The 20,045-nt window shown below is 36.9% G+C and overlaps 1 protein-coding gene across 15 annotated transcripts in view; it reads right to left on the bottom strand.

The window, feature by feature from the left end:
• Window positions 1–1,650: 1,650 nt before the first annotated feature.
• The window catches only part of ZFAND4 (zinc finger AN1-type containing 4), a 57,911-nt gene continuing 39,516 nt past the window's right edge, over window positions 1,651–20,045 (bottom strand). For 12 of the 15 annotated variants that reach the window (XM_009214345.4, XM_021943217.1, XM_003903600.3 and 9 more), the window contains 4 exons: window positions 10,741–11,892; window positions 9,678–9,732; window positions 3,548–3,668; window positions 1,651–1,997 (listed from right to left, as the gene is read on the bottom strand). In XM_009214345.4, coding sequence (XP_009212609.1) covers window positions 1,862–1,997; window positions 3,548–3,668; window positions 9,678–9,732; window positions 10,741–11,892 — 1,464 coding nt within the window. In that variant the 3' untranslated portion in view covers window positions 1,651–1,861. The other 3 variants (XM_009214346.4, XR_651542.4, XM_009214350.4) reach the window with 3 other exon arrangements.

Here is a 20,045-nt window from a genome sequence, read left to right as displayed (position 1 = left end):
CTGGGTGACAGAGCAAGACACCATCTCAAAAAAAAAAAAAAAAACATGGTTAAAAAAAATGTTTAACCAGTACCTACATGCAACCCACTCTGCTATACTGGAAATGCAAAGACAGATACAATGTCTCTAAAATTTGGAATGTGTCTGTATAAGAATTTACAGCATAAATAAATGCCCCTCAATATAATGATATAACTTACTGAATTAAAATAGTTCAGCTCTCAGTTATTTAAGACTAGTAAAGAGACTTAACTTTCACCACAATCTTTAGTAAAACTTAGAATAAGACTTACTTCTACTTATAGTCTTGGTTTAAAAAGCAGAGTACACTACATCAAGTATGCCCTAAGCATTCATATTTGTTTGCAGAATAAATATGCTATGGTCCACTTCTCAGCAGTCTATCTCTGTAATGCAGTTCTAATATTTTAAGTGTCTAAAACACACGATACGTGAGGAAATACTGAATTATTCATAACACAAATGAAAGTATTTTTCATCTACTTATATCCAGCCTTCTTAAAAAGCATGCCTTCAACCCCAATTTGCATAGCTCCTCTGCTAACTTTTAGCCATTCTCTCTTATAAATTTACTGCCCTCTTTGTCTGAAAGCATCTGTCTCCATCAACATTTCATTTCTTACAGGAGCAGGGGCAGTGAGCTCTCCAGTTCATTCAACCTTAAGTGGAGGAAGAGGCCCCTCACAGCTCCTAAGTTAGCCTTCTGGTACTCTTAGCAGAGTCTGCTACCCCAGGGCTGCAGAGTCTACCTGGGTTGGGTGCTAGTTGTTCACCAGGGTTCGGCATCAGTCTGAACTGAGCTTCTATACAGCAAGTGGCCTCCCAAATGCCTTAATGGTTTCTGGTTACACCTGGGGAACAGGATCCTTAATCCCCTAAAAGAATACTTTCATACTGATAGTTATTTTATCCACGTAAAATAAATCACTCATTTAATTAAATGATTTTATAAAAGAAAAATTATTTATAAAAGAAAAACTATTATAAATAAATAATAAAACTCATAATGAAATTGAATATTTATTTGAATTTCTCCTGGTAATAGCTCTCAACAAATAAGAAAAATCAAGCTGTGAGATTTTGTTTTAAATGTAGCCGTTTTTCAAAAGGTAAAAAGTTGGCTTCTATATTTAATGGCAAGTGGGACATCTTCTATTTTAAAATTAACATTCAAAAAGTAGTAAAATATACACTATCATGAACATTATGTGTTTTCTAGAATGGATACATGTCTGAATGCTAATCTGAATGTGGAAGAAATATATATCTGTTAAAAACCACACTGGAAAAATGTTCTTTTTTAAAAAAGTAGCTTGAAGTAAAAAGGAACTTGCTAAAAACCCAGTAAACTTTCACGTATGGGAATTTTTTAAAATCTCCACCCATCCCACCTCTGAAAAAAAAAAGAAGAAGAAGAAAAGAAAGAAAAAGAAAAAAAACATATGGTCAATTTGAGTAGAGCCATTCATTACATGACTGCTCATTCTGTACAATGTGGAAGGCTGGTTATTTAGGAAATATTTCGTTTCCTAAAGTGCATCTTTTGAAGATTTGTCTAGTAAAACTGCAATATCATATATAAAACACTTAACACAAGACATGCAATAACAAAGCTAAATCATTCCACTGTAAAGTTTTTAAAACTACTTTTAAAACTTTTGTTTCACCAAGAAATAAAGATGTAAAATACAGTAGCATTCTTGTTCTCCAACAGTATGCATTGTATGCTTTTGTTATTTGGCAAATCTTTTAGAGTCGAACAAAAATAATAGTCTAAACAGTATTTCTTCTGTCATTATAATACAATTCCCAGGCAGAACAGTAAGATGTAGAGGAAGAGTTAGATTTTTGGAAGTTTTGGTGCATTAACCACAGGATTTGCCTCGTGCAAGTATCTCCTCCCTGCACTCTTGTAATCATAGGTACAGCCATGAGTTTCTGCATAACGATGAGATGCACAGAAGTTGTTTCCACATCTAAAGCACAAAAAAAGTTTACGTGAATAGTTGTATTTCTATGAAAGGCTCATCTCTCTGGGAGAGAAGAGCTTGACTTCAGGTAGTCCAACAGGGGCCCTTTGGTTCTTTTTAGCAATTTCACTGCTGACATGTCCCTTTCATTCGTAAACAAACATAAATACCCCCTAAAAAGAACAAAAAGAACAAGTTAATTGTCTATGAATATGACAATTTATGATAAAGAAGTCATCATAGAATGAAACAGGGTAGGCCAGGTGCGGTAATCCCAGCACTTTGGAAAGCCGAGGCGGGTAGATCTCGAGGCCATCCTGACCAACATGGTGAAAACCCATCTCTACTAAAAATACAAAAATTAGCTGGGCATGCTGGCATGTACCTGTAGTCCAGCTACTTGGGAGGCTGAGGCAAGAGAATTGCTTGAACCTAGGAGGTGGAGGTTGCAGTGAGCCAAGATCATGCCACTGCACTCCAGCCTGGTGACAGAGCAAGACTCAGTCTCAAAAAGAAGAAGAAGAAAAAAAAAAATGAAACAGGGTGTAGAACTCTATCAGTAGTAAAACTGCAAAAAGCCGATAAATATGCCCATCATTTCTCTTATACCTAGTAAACCTCAAAGAATTCTGAATTTCTGAGAAATTCAGTCTCATGATAAAATTAAAATAGTAAAATCTAACTATGCCATGAAAGAATTTTTAAAAATATCTCTAGTAGCAAGATAAGTTGTTTTCATTTGAACAGAATACACTCTAAAAAGCAGGGATTGGGCTCTGTGTGGTGGCGGCTCACACCTGAAATTCCAGCACTTTGGGAGGCCAAGGTGAGAAGATCAGTTGAGGCCAGGAGTTTGAGACCAGCCTAGGCAATATAGTGAGATCTGTCTCTACAAAACATTTAAAAAATTAACCAGGCATGATGGCACATGCCTATAGTCCTAGCTATTAGGGAGGCTGAGGCAGGGGGATCGCTTGAGCCCAAGACATCAAGGCTCCAGTGAGCTATGATCGCAGTACTGGAAAAAAAAAAAAAAAACAGGCCGCAGCAGCAGTTATTTTCAAGCCTAGCCTCAATCTAAGGGCTGACATCCAAGATGACATATCATCCTTGGAGGATATCCATCAATACTAATGAAATAAATAATTACGGTAACAAAAATTTCATAATTTTTGGAAATATATTATTCATCTATTTTATATTAACTTTTACTTTTTTTGTTAATTTTTAATAGAATATTCAGGGAGGGGTTCTTTCAAGGTGCTGTTCAAACAAAATCCAAGCAGGTTCATCATAAGACAAAAAAGGTACACTCTCAGATTAGTTTAAATCTCCTAACTTAAAGGACAAGGAAGGATCTGTTTTTATCTTTTGGAAACTCACGAGCTATCTACTTGTTCTTTACTTCAGCCAATTAGAAGTTCAACTGAATATAGCTATTTGAACATCATCTTAATGATATTATAAATAAGCAATTTAAATATTTTATTTTGCCTAATCCCCAAGCTGGGTTATCACAGAGAAAGCATCTCAGCTTCTCCAGCTGGCCAACCTGCCTGCATTCGTAGCTACTAGCCAGTCCTGTTTTCTTTCCACAAAGAAAACAATGATTTGTTTTTTTCTTCTTTGCCTGAAGAGGGGCTTTCACAGGTGGGAGGTGATGAGTAGTACATTCTCCTGTTTAGAGAAAGGACACCTTGATTAACACAGGCATAAAATCCTAAACATGAAACTATTAAGCAAAACACAAAACATAGTCCTATCAAAGTAAATATCTATGCCATAAAAATTAATTTGTGCTATTTTTATATCTAAAATTATTTATAAAATCTACAGGTCAAGTTGCAGTGGAACTATTTTTTTTAAGATGTGGTAGGTTTCCACTGATTAGCATTTATATTTTTAGAACTTCTTATACACACCACTTTTCTGATTATTTCTAATGGTAATCAGTTTATATAAAGTATACCAAATTTTGACAGAGAATAAAGAAAAATGTCTGCTTCAAAATCATATTTGATGAAACCTCTGAGAACATGATTGCAATACAAATATTCTGTTTGTTCACACCAAAAAGGAGTACCAGAGTATCATGAAACATGCCCTTTAGTCCTATTACACCACAGACAGTAAGTTCATCAAACCACGAGCAAGTCATTTATTCTTTCAAAACTTCAATATGTTTATTTTTAACATAATAGAACATGTATTTTTCTCTCTAGATTAATAAGCACTTTAAGGTCAGTTCAGTCCACATATGTAAAAAGCACTCTGAAAGTTTTAAGCATGTTATAATTACATAAAATGTCATATTAATAATACTAACACAGTACACAGATCAATTTCACAGTACTACTAGTTTTCCAAAAATATTTACTGAATTCTGTACTACTGTATCAACTTTGAGTTTTTACCTTAAAAATAAGAGTGCATCTGTTATTACATAAGAAAGAATTAAATCTGGTTTGTTTTTTGTTTTTTTTTTTGGGACAGTTTCGCTCTGTTGCCCAGGCTGGAGTGCAGTGGCACGATCTCGGCTCACTGCAAGCTCCGCCTCCCAGGTTCAAGTGATTCTTCTGCCTCAGCCTCCCAAGTAGCTGGGACTACAGGCGTGCGCCGCCATGCCCAGCTAATTTTTTTGTATTTTTAGTAGAGATGGGGTTTTACCATCTTGGTCTGTCTGTTCTGCTCTTGAACTCCTGACCTCATGATCTGACAATCTCGGCCTCCCAAAGTGCTGGGATTACAGGTGTGAGCCACCGTGCCAGGCCAAATCAATTTCTTTAATTACTAAGTGAAATGTCTTTTAGAACTGATCAAAATGCCAACAAACCCCAGTTATAAACAGAGAGACTCAAAGTTCCTGCCCATAGTTGATAAAGTAACAGTATAAGTACACATGTGCTTGGTGTCACTCAAAGGCTAAGAAGCAAGAGGCAAAGAAAAATGCAAGAACAAGTGGAAGGAGTGAGGAACAACTGGTAGTGTCAATAGTGCTGGGACCTTTTCTCCACTACTGAAAAAGGTTTGGGAGGCCTAAGCTTGGTATTTATTTGGCAGCTAAAAGTCTGAAATTTCTTAAAGGCTTCAAAAAATCGGATTTACAATTAATTGGTTCTATGTCTTTTGTCACAACAGAGATTAGGTAATTTACACAAGCCCAGCAAAATTAATTCTTCTTTATTACCAGTCTAAAATACATTCCCAGATCTTGCCAAAACTAGAAACAAAATTTGAAACAACTGGAGTGACTCCTAATAGTGCCTGGGTACCAACTCAGTTAATAAACATTTTCTTTCTCAAGTGCACTTAGAGATACCAAGAACATCTCACAAAGGTGATGGTGTAATTCCATTATTTAAAATATTTTTTAAAAGATATTTACTTGCACTTGCACAGAACACCAAAGAAAGGCATATATTACATGATGCCCAATGGAAGTTTATCTACTCGAAACTATCTTTAAAATTCAGGCTTGGGATATTCTTCCTTAAACAATGGTGAAGAATCTCTGATAATAATTTAATTCACTGTAGTCACACTTTCTTTTTTTTGATAATAATTTAATTCACTGTAGTCACACTTTCATTTTTTTTCTTTTCTTAGGGGATACTTAACTCAGTATTCTCCACACTTTTTTTCATTCAAGAACTCTTGTGAGGCCAGGCACGGTGGCTCACACCTGTAATCCTAGCACTTTGGGAGGCCAAGGTTGGCAAATCACCTGAGGTCAGGAGTTCGAGACCAGTCAGGCCAACATGGTAAAACCCCGTCTCTACTAAAAATACAAAAGTTAGCTGGGCATGGTAGCACGTGTCTGTAGTCCCAGCTACTCAGGAGGCTGAGGCAGAAGAATCGCTTCAACCCGTGAGGAAGAGGTTGCAGTGAGCCGAGATCGTGCCACTGCACTTCAGCCTAACCAGGCAACAGAGCGAGACTCTGCCAAAAAAAAAAACAACTCTTGTGAATGTGTAGAGACAGAGAATACATTAGTGACAGTAATGAGGCAGCACAAAAATATAAGTATTCTATGAGAGCAGCTTCCATACATCCTTCTACCATTCAGAGAAAACTATTAGTCAACTACTGTGTGCTAGGAACCATCATTAAACATATTGATTCCCCACTATAAACAGGAAAAATATAAATTCCTTGGACTGGCATTTAAGGTATTATTATGTCCAATATAATGCCTTTCTAACTATCCAGAGACACCGTAATTTACCATGTCAAACCCACCCTGAAGGATGTACCAAGTCCTTCTACATCTGCAATCTCTTCTAAAATAAACTCTGCCTGTCAACCCCGTAGCATTTGACTTGTCCTGTAAGACATCATCAATTATCAACTCCTCTCTGACGCCTTCTCTGAAATGTGTACTGAACAGATGAATAAAGAAAAAAATCCATAAAATCATATTGATGGGAAGAGTTGCTTTTCAGAAGAAGATGAAAGGTACTTGAGGTAATTCACTTGTTTGCCATTTCCTAGTCTCATATTTGATCTAACATCTAACAGAATCTACAAAAACTGACCCAACAGAAAGGCAGCAAAAAGTAATAAATTAGTGTTTCAGACACAAGGTTGGTAGTCATCTGCCTAAAATCAATGGCTAAAACTACAATAATTGATACAGTTTCCAAGAAAAACCTTATAGTGAAAAGAACAGAGGACCAATGGAGGAATCTAGGAGGTCAATTAAATGAAACTTGCATCAAAATATATACAGACTCTTCTAGATAATTCAGAATGATAGTTATTATGGTGAGAGAAAATGGAAGCAAGTTACACAGCTCTACTGCAGCTAGCAGCTGATACTTCAAACCTAAATGAAATCAAACAAAAAGAGCATGTATCTGATGACAAGCAGAGGGCTGGTTAAAAAAAAAAAAAGGACAGAAGAAAACTGAGGTTAAAAAAAGATTAAAACGAAAGAATTTATAACAATGTGATAGCCTAGAATTAAAAAAAAAAAAAAAGAAAACTATTTCAAGAATGAAGGACACAAAAATCAAGTAAGTTAAAGATAAGGAGGCATCCAATGGATTTGAAATTATGGAGATCGTCAGTGACCACAGCAATAGCAGTTTCAGAAGAGTAGCAAGTGAGACGTGAGCCAGCACTGAAGACTGAACTAGAGCTGAGTGAGTAGGGATGGCTGTAATGCAAATTTCCAAGAAGATTAGCCGTGTGTTAGGGCAGGACAGAGTTATGTGTCAAGGAAAAACAACAACTATAACATTAAAAGTCAATAAATTACAGTAATGAAAACAATGTGACACTGGCATAAAACAGACACATAGACCAATGAGTAGAGAGTCCAGAAACAAATCCTCATATACATGATCAAATGACTTTCAATACGGGTGCCAAGACCATTCAATGAAGAAGGACAGTGTTTCAACAAAAGTTAGCAAGAAAATGGGATGTTCACATGCAAAAGAATGAAGTGGAACCCTTACCTTACACTCTACATAACAATTAACTCAAAATGGATCGAAGTCCTAAACATAAGACCTAAAACTATAAAACTTCTAGAAGAAAAGATAGGGGAAAAGCTTCATGATACTGGATTTGGTGGTGATTTCTTGGATATGACACCAAAGGCACAGGTAACAAAAGGAGAAAATAAACAAACTGGATTTCCTAATGTGTCAGACATTGGATTTCCTAATGTGTCAGGCATTCTGGACTTTCCAGTGATGCCACTGAGATGGCACCTGTCAAAAAAGCAGTGGTTCCATTTCTAGATTGTGGATCTTCAGATAAATTCTGCCATTTTTATTGCACTTCCTGAAAGTCAGGGTCGGCTTGTGAAAAGTTGTTAAACAACATGCTAAATGTGAAATGTCAACCCTCACTCTAAACTTCCCCTGTTCAGAACATCAGATATTTCATTGGGTTTTATAGTGGCTTTCTGATTTTTGGTATTCCACTGAAGAAGGGAGTTTCAAAGTTGTTGTATACTGTTAATGACTGTCTGTCCATGTCCTGCCTGAAATACCATGATTGTTTAAGGAAAGTATCTTTAATAAAGCTGGATACAGTTTGGGTTGGAGGGGGGGAAAACATGAAAAGACATTTCTCCAAAGAAGATCTAGAAACGACCAATAAGCACATGAAACTACCCATTAGGAAATCAACTTCACTAATTAGGGAATCAATAATCAGTAACACTAATCATCACAGATATGCACATCAAAACCACAGTGACATCACCTCACACCCATTAGGATGGCTACTAGCAAAAAAAAATAGGAAAATAACAAATGTTGCCAAGGATGTGGAGAAATTGGAATCCTTTTGCACTGTTGATGGAATGAAACATGGTACAGCAACTGTGGAAAACACTATGATGGTTCCTCAAAAAATTAAAAATAGAAATACCTTCTGATCCCGCAATTTCATTCTGGGTATATATTCTAAATAATTGAAAGTAGTGTTCACAGCACCATTATTCACAATAGCTGAAACACGGAAGCAATACAACTGTTTATTAACAGATGAATGGATAAGCAAAATGTGCTCTGTGTGTATGTGTATATTGTGTGTGTGTGTACACACACACGTACAATAGAGTATCAGCCCCCAAAAGAAAAAAATTTGATATGTACTACTACATGGGTAAATCTTGAGGACATTCTGATAAGTGAAATAAGCCAGTCATAAAAAGACAAATACTGTATGATTCCACTTACATGAGGTACTTAGAGTACCTAAAAAATCATTGAATTAGGAAATGAAATGGTGGTTGCCAAGGTGGTGGGAGGGGGAAAAGTGTTTCAGTTTGAAAAGTGTTCTGGAGAAAGATGGTGATGGATCCCCAACAATGTGAAAGTCACTGAACTTTATACTTAAAAATGGTTATGACAGTAAAATTTATGTTATGTTTATTTTACCACAGTACAAAAGAATTGAAAAAATATGCAAATAGATTATGACTTTATAATCTTGGGCCTTACATAGGAATGAAAAACAAACCCTAAATGTCTTCAATAAAAACATAAAACTCACATGACAACCATAACAAATATTTTTTAAACCCTTGGGGCTACAAAGGTGGCACATCTTTGGTAACGAGTTTCCCATCCCTGGTCTGGGTATTAAAACATTTAAAAAGATGGCTTCCTTCCTGCTTGAAAATAAGGACTAGCCAGTGCATCTTTAATGTTTTTCTATATTGGCAGAAAGAAGTGCTAATGTTATAGTCACTTCTACTAGTATGCCATGGAAAGGGATGGCCCTAGAGACGGTCCCTTTCTTTTATCCAGAAATGACCAGATCATCAAAAAGAGATTCTTACCACCACCTCTGATGTTTGGCCATGATGTCGAAAGACATCTTTCTAGGGTAATTCTTCAAAACCCACATGGCTCTAGAGTGGCCAGTAACTAAGGTGGTTGGGAACTACATGTTCATTCTTCAATAATCTTGTGGGTTTTTTGACATAGATAACACCTCTTCCAAGACAAGACATTTCCATTTCAATTTTTGTTTTGCTCTTTATGTGTGTCCTACAGTCCGTTCTCATAATTATTTTCTTAATTGGAAAAAACATTTAGGGAGAGAATTTACTCTTTACATGCCACAGAGAAGGTTCTTCCCATTTCTCTTTGAAAATTCAACCGGATGCATAATTATGTAATTATCAGCCTTATATTGTTTTCAAAATTATCTGTAGCTTACCTACGCTTTTCCCTGTTGCTGCATTATTTCCATTCATTCCAACACCATGGGCAGACTACAATTAAAACACAAAACATCTATAGAGGTGAGTCAATGAAGAATAGAAATGATCAACAAACATGAAATACTTGTATTTTATCACTAACATGCTGTTGGACTTTCATTTTAAATTATTTAATCCAATTTTTGTTTAATTAAATTAACTCAGAACCTGATTGCACATCTAGCAATATCATGCTTATTATTTATCTTTAAGAGGGTAAAATTTGCTGGGTGTGGTGACTCATGCCTGTAATCCCAGCACTTTGGGAGGCTGAGGTGAGAGGATCGCTTGAGCCTAGGACATCGCGGCTGCAGTGAGCTATGATTGCACCACTGTGTTCCAGGAGTTTGAGAGCAGCCTGGGCAACATGGTGAAACCCCATCTCTACAAAGAATATAAAAGTTAATCAGGCATGGTGGCATACGCCTGTAGTCTCAGTGACTCGAGAGACTGGGGTGGGAGGATTGCTTGAGCCCGGGAGGTCAAGGCTACAGTGAACCATGATTATGCCAATGTGCTCCAGCCTGGGTGACAGAATGAGACCCTGTCTCAAAAAAAAAAAAAAAGGGAGAGAGAGAGTAAAATTTGATGACTCAAATAAAAAGTTCTTACTTGGGATGGAAAAAAACATTAAAAAGATTTAGCATTTAAAAATACATATTTTTAATACGTATTTAAAAATACCGGTGTATTGGCATGTCCCTATATTCCCAGCTACTCAGGAGGCTAAGGCAGGAGGATTGCTTGAGCCCAAGAGTTCGAGGAGTTCAAAATATACATATATATCTGATAAACTGTTTACATTAATTTATGTTCAAATTACTATTCTCATTTCAGGACTAAAAGAGCATTCAAAATTTAACCATCAAGAAGATTTTATACAAACTAAAGAAACATTTTCAGATAAACTTATGAAAATAATTTTAGCCTTCCTTATTTATGTAAACAAAAACCAAACTTTAAGTAAGTTGGATCACTACAAGGGTAACTACTAGAGCATGCTGAAAGGAAAATACTGACCAAAAAAACTTCTGGATGTTCTAACTGGGGAGAACTTTTCCTAAGGTTTTCTTCCTGAAAATGCTGGAGGTTTGTAGACAGCCCAATTCCAGAGGTCTGAGGCCTGCCTGCCCCACGTGTGCTCTGTAATCTATCTCTGCTTGTGCTCCGGGCCAGTGAAGCAAGAAAACTGATATTATTTACACAATCAACAGGTTCTTTGGAAGCCTTGTTAGCCATTTCTGTGATATCCCGAGCCTCAACTTTGGAAATAACATCAGATCTTTTCCCAGGTGAATCAACTTTAACCCCTTGAAAGCGAGGGGTCCTAGAGGAAGAACAATCAGTTATGTTTTGAACATCCAGTGACCGAGAAGAAGGCTGTAGTTTCCCAAACTCAAAACATTTGGACTGTCTCTGTGGTTTCACCAGAGAATTATGTAGCGACATTGGTGCAGAACAGCGAAGAGGTGACAAGAGTCTATTCTTGTGAGGACTTAATTCCCGGTAGTTAAGAACTGAAGTCTCTACTGATTCCCCACTCAGCACTCCCGCAGCATGCTTAAGATGCTGCTCTGGAGCTTTCAACCCTTTGTCAGCATTAGTGAGTAACAACTCCGGATTCACTTTGCATGCATCTTCTAAGCTGCTGCTCTGCTCATCAGCATTTCCATCTGCAAATGAAGCCAGTGAGCCCACTTCAGGTAGAAGTGATTCTTCGATTACACATTCTTCTGAAGGTAAGACAGTGTCCTCATTACTAGATGGCAAGTTTCCTAAAAAGTGTTTTGTCTGCCTAGGCAGGGATGATCCAAGATGGAGAACAGAGTCAGCAAGCTCCTGGTCATTTCCCAACTCCAAATGGGGTATCTGAGGAGGTAGTTTGACGTTGCTACTAGAGTGAGACAGTGTGTTAGTCTCCCAGCTATTATTTTCCTTAAGAAATTCACCAGTGATAGAAGACATGGATCTCTCAGCAGGGAGTTGAGTTGCCAAACTTGAAACTCCATTCCTAGAGATTTCGGGCAGATATGCATTCCCAAAAGCAGGTAAACAAGATTGACCAATGTTGGGGAGGACCCTTAACAATCGGTGGCGAGATGGTGCAGTGGAACCACTAGAAGGTCGAGGAGCTATAGGTGGGTGAGGTTTTATCTTGACAGCTTTCTTAGGCTAAAAGGAATTAATATACAGTTTCTTTACACAGTCGTTTTCTCTGCCCATTAACAAAAATTAGTGAAGGAAGAAAATGTTACTTACCATAACATACTGGCACTTTTACTATCTCAATTTAAAATGTTTAAGAAAAATAAAATCTTAAGATTATGATAGGGAAGATGCTATTTTCCTTCACTGAGTATACTTTTCCAGTAATATTAAAGAAAAATAATTTTGTTTTATTTTGCTTACTACTGTTTCTCAGAGTTTTACTACAAAGAAAATGAACTGATTATATTAGATATGACATTGCTGACCTATTTTAGATCTCCAACAATTTTTCCTACTATGTTGAATAAATGTTTCATTGGATTGGTATACAGAAAAAAAGTTATCAACCCTAAAAAGAAAGAAAGAAAGAAAGAAAGAGTTAAAAGGCCTAAACCGCTATCCTTGAAAAGACTTGCTGGCAACACTGGCCTCTGGCTGGCTTCTGGGAACATCTATTTCAGGAGGTTCAGGAGGGTTCCCATGAACCTAACTGATAAGAGTGGCTCATTGTGCCAAACTATTTATGCAATAATACAGTTCATGATGAACACTTGCTTTCCTTCTGGGAGTCTGAACTGCAAACACTAGGCAGAGGGTGCCTACATGAAGAGGCCCAGTAAAATCCCTGGGCACAGAGTCTCTAATGAGCCTCCCTGGTAAATAACATTTCACATATGTTGTCATGACTCATTGATAGAGGACTAAGCACGTCTCATGAGACTCCACTGAAAGAGGATTCTAGGAAGCTTGTGCCTGGTTTCCTCCAGACGTGGCTCTATGCACCTTTTACATTTGCTGATTTTGCCTTGTATCTTTTTGCTGTAATAAATCTTAGCAATAAGTACAACTATATACAACAACATACTACAGCCCTGTGAATCTTCCTATCAAACCATCACACCTGGGGTGGGTCCTGGGGCCCTCTGGCATAGTAGATTTTAATAAAAGTACCATAAAACTTCAAGATCTTATGAATAAAGTTGAGAACTAAACATTAAGAAATCTCAGCTCTTAAAAGTACGCAAAAATGGTAGCAAGCAGGCATGAGGATGGGATGGAATATCTTATGACATACCAATGCTCCCACTTATAGAAAATATAAAATATATGAAAATATAAGAAGAGCTGGATAATTCAGTGGATACCAACTGAGGCAAGAAAAATTAGAGGAGCTAAGAAAGAAGAACCTTAGAAAGATGAGCTGGCTCCTGTAGATGCTTTTATCCTGGAGATAGAGTTTCACTCTTGTCGCCCAGGCTAGAGTGCAATGGCATAATCTCAGCTCACTGCAACCTCCGCCTCCCGGGTTCAAGCAATTCTTCTGCCTCAGCCTCCTGAGTAGCTGGGATTACAGGCACCCGCCACCATGTCCAGCTAATTTTTGTATTTTTAGTAGAGATGGGGTTTCTCTAGGTTGACCAGGCTGGTCTCGAACTCCCGACCTCAGGTGATTCACCCATCTTGGCCTCCCAAAGTGCTGGGATTACAGGTGTGAGCCACCATGCCTGGCCCAATCTGCAATTCTTTATCCAGCAAAAAATTCTTCAAAAATGAAGGATATGACTTCTGAGCTGTCAAAATTAATGACAGCTGCCTAAAACTGAATTTCTCCATGCTCCAGAAAAACTACATATATCAACAGCATACACAAATAAAATCACTCATAACCCATGCCTCAGAAAAACTGGGAGACATATAATATGAACTTTAAAATATTTCCCAATCCAAGAAACTCATCTGCAAAGCCTATGCCTGTGGTGAGAGACAGGCAAGAGTAAGAGCTTCACCAAAATAAAACTTAAAAAAGCCGGGGGAGGGGGGAGTAAAAAAGAAAAGGAGAGGTTTGCATAACCTACAGCTGATGGAACAAAGAAAAATCCACAAAAGACAAAAATCCCACTTGATTATGAAGATACTAAAAATAGGTCTAAGATATGGGATATCAAACACACGCTACTGAGAAATTAAAAGGAATTGACTTTAGTTTTATGTGCATTTTTTGAGACAGGGTCTGGCTCTGTTACCCAGGCTAGAGTGCAGTGGACAATAATGGCTCACTGCAGCCTTGCCCTCCCAGGGTCAACTGATCCTCTGAGTAGCTGGGACTACAGACACACATCACCATGCCCAGCTAATTTTTGTATTTTTTGTAGAGACGGGGTCTCCCTATGTTGATAGGCTGGTCTCAAACTCCTGGATTCAAGTGATCCTCCCGCCTCGGCCTCCCAAAGTTCTGGGATTATAGGCATGAGCCAACACACCCCACCTTAAAGTTGTTCAGGATAAAGGAAGTACCTTCAAGAAGGCATCACTTTTGGAGGCAGAAGGGGTAAATTGAAAGGAAAAGGCACCCACTGAGACTTTGATAGTAAAAGTAAAGAAAGAAGCAGGAAAGGGAAAGTAAGGATCCTACAAAAACAATAGTGAATCATAACTTAGAAAACATACTGACACTGCCCTCTAATAAGAGTGTCATTGATTTGGGCCAGGCATGGTGGCTCACACCCATAACCCCAGCACTTTGGGAGGCCAAGCTGGAAAGATCGCTTGAGCTCAGGAGTTCAAGACCAGCCTGGAAAACATGACAAAAACCCATCTTTACCAATAATACAAAAAAATTAGCTGGACATAGTGGCAGGAGCCTGTGGTCCCAGCTACTTGGGAGGTTGAGGTGGGAGGATAGCTTGAGCTTAGGAGGCGGAGGTTGCAGTGAGTCAAGATCATGCCACGTATTACACCCCAGCCTGGGTGACAGAGCAAGACCCCATCTCAAAAGTGTGTCATTGATTTAAAAAACTTGCATTTCACTACACCAAAGGAAGAGAGTGCTTTTGAAATAAGAAACTTCCCTATACAAAATCCTCGCTTCTGTGTATTAATATATAACTGTTAATACTCATCTAAGTAAATAAAATTATGGAAAATACAGTTACAAAATAAACAGAAAAAGGCAGACCAAATCCATGTAAAGTTGCTATAAAAATAAAACAGAAAATGAGAATCAGACATTTTAGCTAATGAAAATGCCCCTTAAAACAATGAAACAAAAGAAAACTACATCACAATATCCCAACTTAAATTAAGTATCTTTAAGTTAGAATTTGCAGATATTTTTAAAAATCTCATCAAATCACAAATGCAAAAACTCAAGGCAGAATGGATAAAAGTAATAGGAAGATATGAAATGAGAGGTGAGCAAACCCAGAAATACTCTGCAGAAAACAAAATCATCTCAGAAATGAAGACTAAATTACAAGGTGCCCACAGAAGACTAGAATTCTACTGAACATTTAATAAAGAATACTGAAGAAAGGTATGAAAACAGCCAAAAGAATAAAAATAAAGAATGTAAAAGGATAAGAGAGAAGGTGCTTGTATATTAGACATAGAAGTTCTAACAGGGCAGGCAGGGTATCTCATGCCGCTGAGGCAGGAAGGTCACTTGAGTCCAGGGGTTCGAGGCTGCAGTGAGGTCAGGCTATGGCACCCCAGCCTGGGTGACACCGCAAGACCCTGTCTCTAAAACAAAACAAAACAAACAAACAAACAAAAAAACGACGACGATGACGACGTTCTAACTTATGTATAAAATAAGCACCAAAGGCCGGGTGCGGTGGCTCACGTCTATAATCCCAGCACTCTGGGAGGCCGAGGTGGGCAAATCACCAGTTCAGGAGATCGAGACCATCCTGGCTAACACGGTGAAACCCTGTCTCTATTAAAAATACAAAAAAATCAGCTGGGCGCGGTGGCGGGCGCCTGTAGTCCAACTACTCCAGAGGCTGAGGCAGGAGAATGGCGTGGACCTGGGAGGCGGAGCTTGCAGTGGGCCCAGATCGCGCCACTGCACTCCAGCCTGGGTGACAGAGCGAGACTCCATCTTAAAAAAAAAAAAAAAAAAAAGTTCCAAAAACGAAAACAAACCAAAAAAACAAAGTTACTAAAAAAGAAAAAACATAAATTCTAAGAAATCATCCTGAAATAAAGAAGACTTGAATCTTTATGTTAAAAAGGCTCAAGTGTATAGTGAAAATTGACCCTGACGAGTTAATTCCAAGATACATCCTAGTAAAACCATTACATTTAAAAGAAAAAAAAAAATCCTCATTTTCTCTAGACAAGAAAACCAAATCATTTACAGAGAAAAGAAAGATTGGTGATTAGATTTCCCAATGGCAATATAAAAAGCAAAACAACAGCAGAGAAACATTTTAGACAAACTCAAGGGAAAAGATGTGAACTAAGCATTTTATATCTAGGCAAGCCGTATTCAAGGATTAAGGCTAATGTTTCCAGCGTTAAAAAAAAGATGAATATTTAAGGTTATGGATATCCCAATTATACTGATTTGATGTTTACAAATTATATTCATGTATTAAATTATCACATGTACCCTGAAAGTATATCTATTATGTATCAATGTAAATAGGAAAATACCAAAATAGAAGAAAAACCTACAATTAATATCCTACATAATGGTAAAAACAAAAAATGTTAAGTCTAAAGAAAAGGGTTTGAACATCGAAAAATTCAAGAATTACTGTACCTACAAGCCTTTCTTGAGGACTTTAGATGAGCTTCTTCTAACCAAAATGTATGGAGAAACCTACAGCAAAAAGACTGATCATAAGAATGGAATATAATTGGCCGGGCACGGTGGCTCATGCCTGTAATCCCAGCACTTTGGGAGGCCAAGGTGGGTGGATCACAAGGTCATGAATTCGAGACCAGCCTGGCCAACATGCTGAAACACTGTTTCTAATAAAGATACAAAAAAAAATTAGCCGGGCGTGGGGGCGCACACCTGTAATCCCAGCTACTCGGGAAGCTTAGGCAGAAGAATCGCTTGAACCCAGGAGGCAGAGGTTACAGTGAGCCAAGATCGCACCATTGCACTCCCGCCTGGTCAACAGGGCGAGACTCCCCCATCTCAAAAAAAAAAAAAAAAAAAAAAGATGGAATATAACTAAAACTAAAATAAGGGTGAGTACAAAGATAAATGATTTGTAAATGCTATGTTTTCTTTTAAAAAGCAGAAAAAATTTTTAATGAGAGGATGAAGAGAGAAAAGAAAAATGTTCCCTGATTTTCACTTAGTAATTGGGAGTCAAAGGATACTTAAAGCTGGCAAATGAAAGAGAAGGTTAAATAAGGAAAAGGCATATCAAGAACACAATAAACAGTATTAATGTAAAGTGAATCAATAAAACAAAATGCAAAAGCCTTCTGAAATACCAAAAAATACACACTTACACATTCATATATACAGATACACACAAAAGAAAGCATAGAGAAGGAAACTGTAAATATAACAAAATAAGACATTTAAGACCAAATATGAAGTCATATCAATAAATATAAATGTGATTAAGTTACCCGTTTTTTAAAATTTCAAACTGGCTCACAAAGCAAAAACCAACTCTATACTGTATATAAAGGAAATATATAAAACAAAGTAACTTAAAAGTTAATAAATAGAGGCAGGGGAAAAGGTATACCAAGCAAATGAAACCAAGAAGATACCAGTAGGTATGGGCCTGATATCAGGCAATGAAAATTCAAGGGGAAAGTCAGTCAGTGTGATAGAGATCAAACATTTCACTGCTTTTGTAACTAGCAACACAGTGAAAATATAAGTTATTAATATTTATGTACCAAATTACACAACTACTACCTTCTTACAGCAAAAAGTATGGGAAATGAAAAGAGAAATACACAGAAACCTATGAATAATAGACCTTCATCTATTACTATTCTCATTCTAAGACAGATCAAGTTGACAAAAAAAAAAAACCTTAATCAATAAGGTCTATCTTATAAACATCTAGCAAACTTTTACCTTTACGATAGAGAATAAACTGTCTTCTGAAGTATATATTCATGAAAAGTGCTATTAGATCCCAAAGAATAAAATGCTATAAAGTAGAAATACAAACAACATTCTCTGAGTTCCAAGCAATAAAACTAGAAATTAAAAACAATGAAAAATCAAGCACGGCATGGTTCTGCACACATAGTCCCAGCCATGTGGGAGGCTGAAATGGGAGGATCCCTTGATCCCAGTTCAGTAACATAGTAAGACTCCCAACTCTTAAAAAAAGAAAAGAAAAGAAAAAGAAAAACCAAAAAGCCTCTACCACCAGAACATTTTCAAAATATATTAAACTACTCATGGACTAATGAGGAAACACCAACTAAAATTGCAAATTTTCTTTAAAAAAAAAAAAAGAAAAAGAAACTACTACAAATTAACATTATGTGCCTTCTGATGTGTTGCACTGAGAAGAATAAATCATCTGTGTAGTATTCCTACCAAAAATGTTCAGCTTCCATCTAATCATAATGAAATAGCCAAATCTCCAAATTGAAGAATATTTTACAAAACAACTGATTTACATTCTTCTAAAATATTTTACATGAATGTCCAAATAAGGCTTAGAAGCGATGAAAACATTACAATGAAATGCAATGCATTGTTCTTGATTGGACCCAGATCAAAAACAATATAAAATGCTATTAAGCACATTATTAAGACCTGAGAAATATGAATATAGATGACATAATATGTATCAATCATAAATGAGTATGGTAACTGTATCATAATCATGTAAAAGGTGGCACTTATTCTTAGGAGACACATGCTAAAGTATTTGGGGGAAGTGTCATGATATCTTAACTCGCAAATAGATCAGCTAAAAAAAATCCAAACAGAAAGCAAATGTGGGAAAATATTAATCGATTAATCTAGTCTTATAACATTTCTAAATAATTAAACATTTCTCAGCCAGGTGCAGTGGCTCACACCTGTAATCCCAGCACTTTGGGAGGCTGAGGCAGGCAGATCACGGGATCAAGAGATCAAAACCATCCTGGCCAACATGATGAAACCCTATCTCTATTTAAGAAACAAAAATTAGTTGGGCATGGTGGCGCATGCCTGTAGTCCCAGGTACTCGGGAAGCTGAGGCAGGAGAATCGCTTGAACCTGGGAGGCAGAGGTTGCAGTGAGCCGAGACCACGCCACTGCACTCCAGCCTGGACAACAGAGCAAGACTCCATCTCAAAAAAAAAAAAAAAAAGAATTAAACATTTCTCAAAATTAAAAAGGTAAAAATAAGTTTTTGGACAAATGCTAAGAGAAAATATCATCAGGAACCCTAAATGGAAGCACTAGTACTAGAAGTCCTAGCTGGAGAAATCAGACAAGAGAAAGAAATAAAGGGCATACAAATTTGAAAAAAGGAAGTCAAATTATCCTTGATTGCAGATAATATGATCTTGTATTTGGAAAAACCAAAAGACTCCACCAAAAAATGATTAGAACTGATAAACACATTCAGTAAAGTTGCAGGATACAAAATCAACATATAAAACCCAGTAGCATTTCTATATGCCAACAGTGAATAATCTAGAAAAATCAAGAAAGTAATCTCATTTACAATAGCTACAAATAAAGTAAAATAAAATACCTAGGAATAAACTTATCTAAAGAAGTGAAAGATCTCTATAATGAAAGCTATTAAACATTGGAGGACACAAAAAAATGAAAAAAAAATTCCATGTTCATGAGTTGGAAGAATTAATATTGTTAAAATGTCCATACTGCCCAAAGCAATCTACAAATTCAACATAATCTCTATCAAAATACCAATGACATTTTTCACAGAAACAGAAAAAATAATCCTAAAATTTACATGGAACCACAAAAGACACAGAATAGTCAAAGCCATCTAAGCAAAAAGAACAAAACTGGAGGAATCATAATTATCTGACTTTAAATTATACTACAGAGCTACAGTAACCAAAACAGCATGGTACTGACATGACCATAGATGCACAACCAATGGAACAGAATAGAGAAACCAGAAACAAGTCCGCAGACCCACAGTGAACTTATTTTTGATAAAGATGCCAAGAACATACACTGAGGAAAGGACAGTCTCTTCAATAAATGATGCTGGGAAAATGGGATCCACATGCAGAAGAATGAAATTAGACCCCTCATTTTTCACCATATACAAAAATCAAATCTAAATGAACTAAATACTTAACTCTAAGATCTAAAACGATGAAACTACTAAAAGAAAACACTGAAAGTAGGGTCTCACAGAGATATT

This window comes from Papio anubis, chromosome 11, assembly GCF_008728515.1.
Source record: "Papio anubis isolate 15944 chromosome 11, Panubis1.0, whole genome shotgun sequence".
NCBI classification, from domain to species: domain Eukaryota; kingdom Metazoa; phylum Chordata; class Mammalia; order Primates; family Cercopithecidae; genus Papio; species Papio anubis.
Note: the sequence above shows the minus strand (reverse complement) of the source record. Positions and strands in the feature narration are given on the sequence as shown.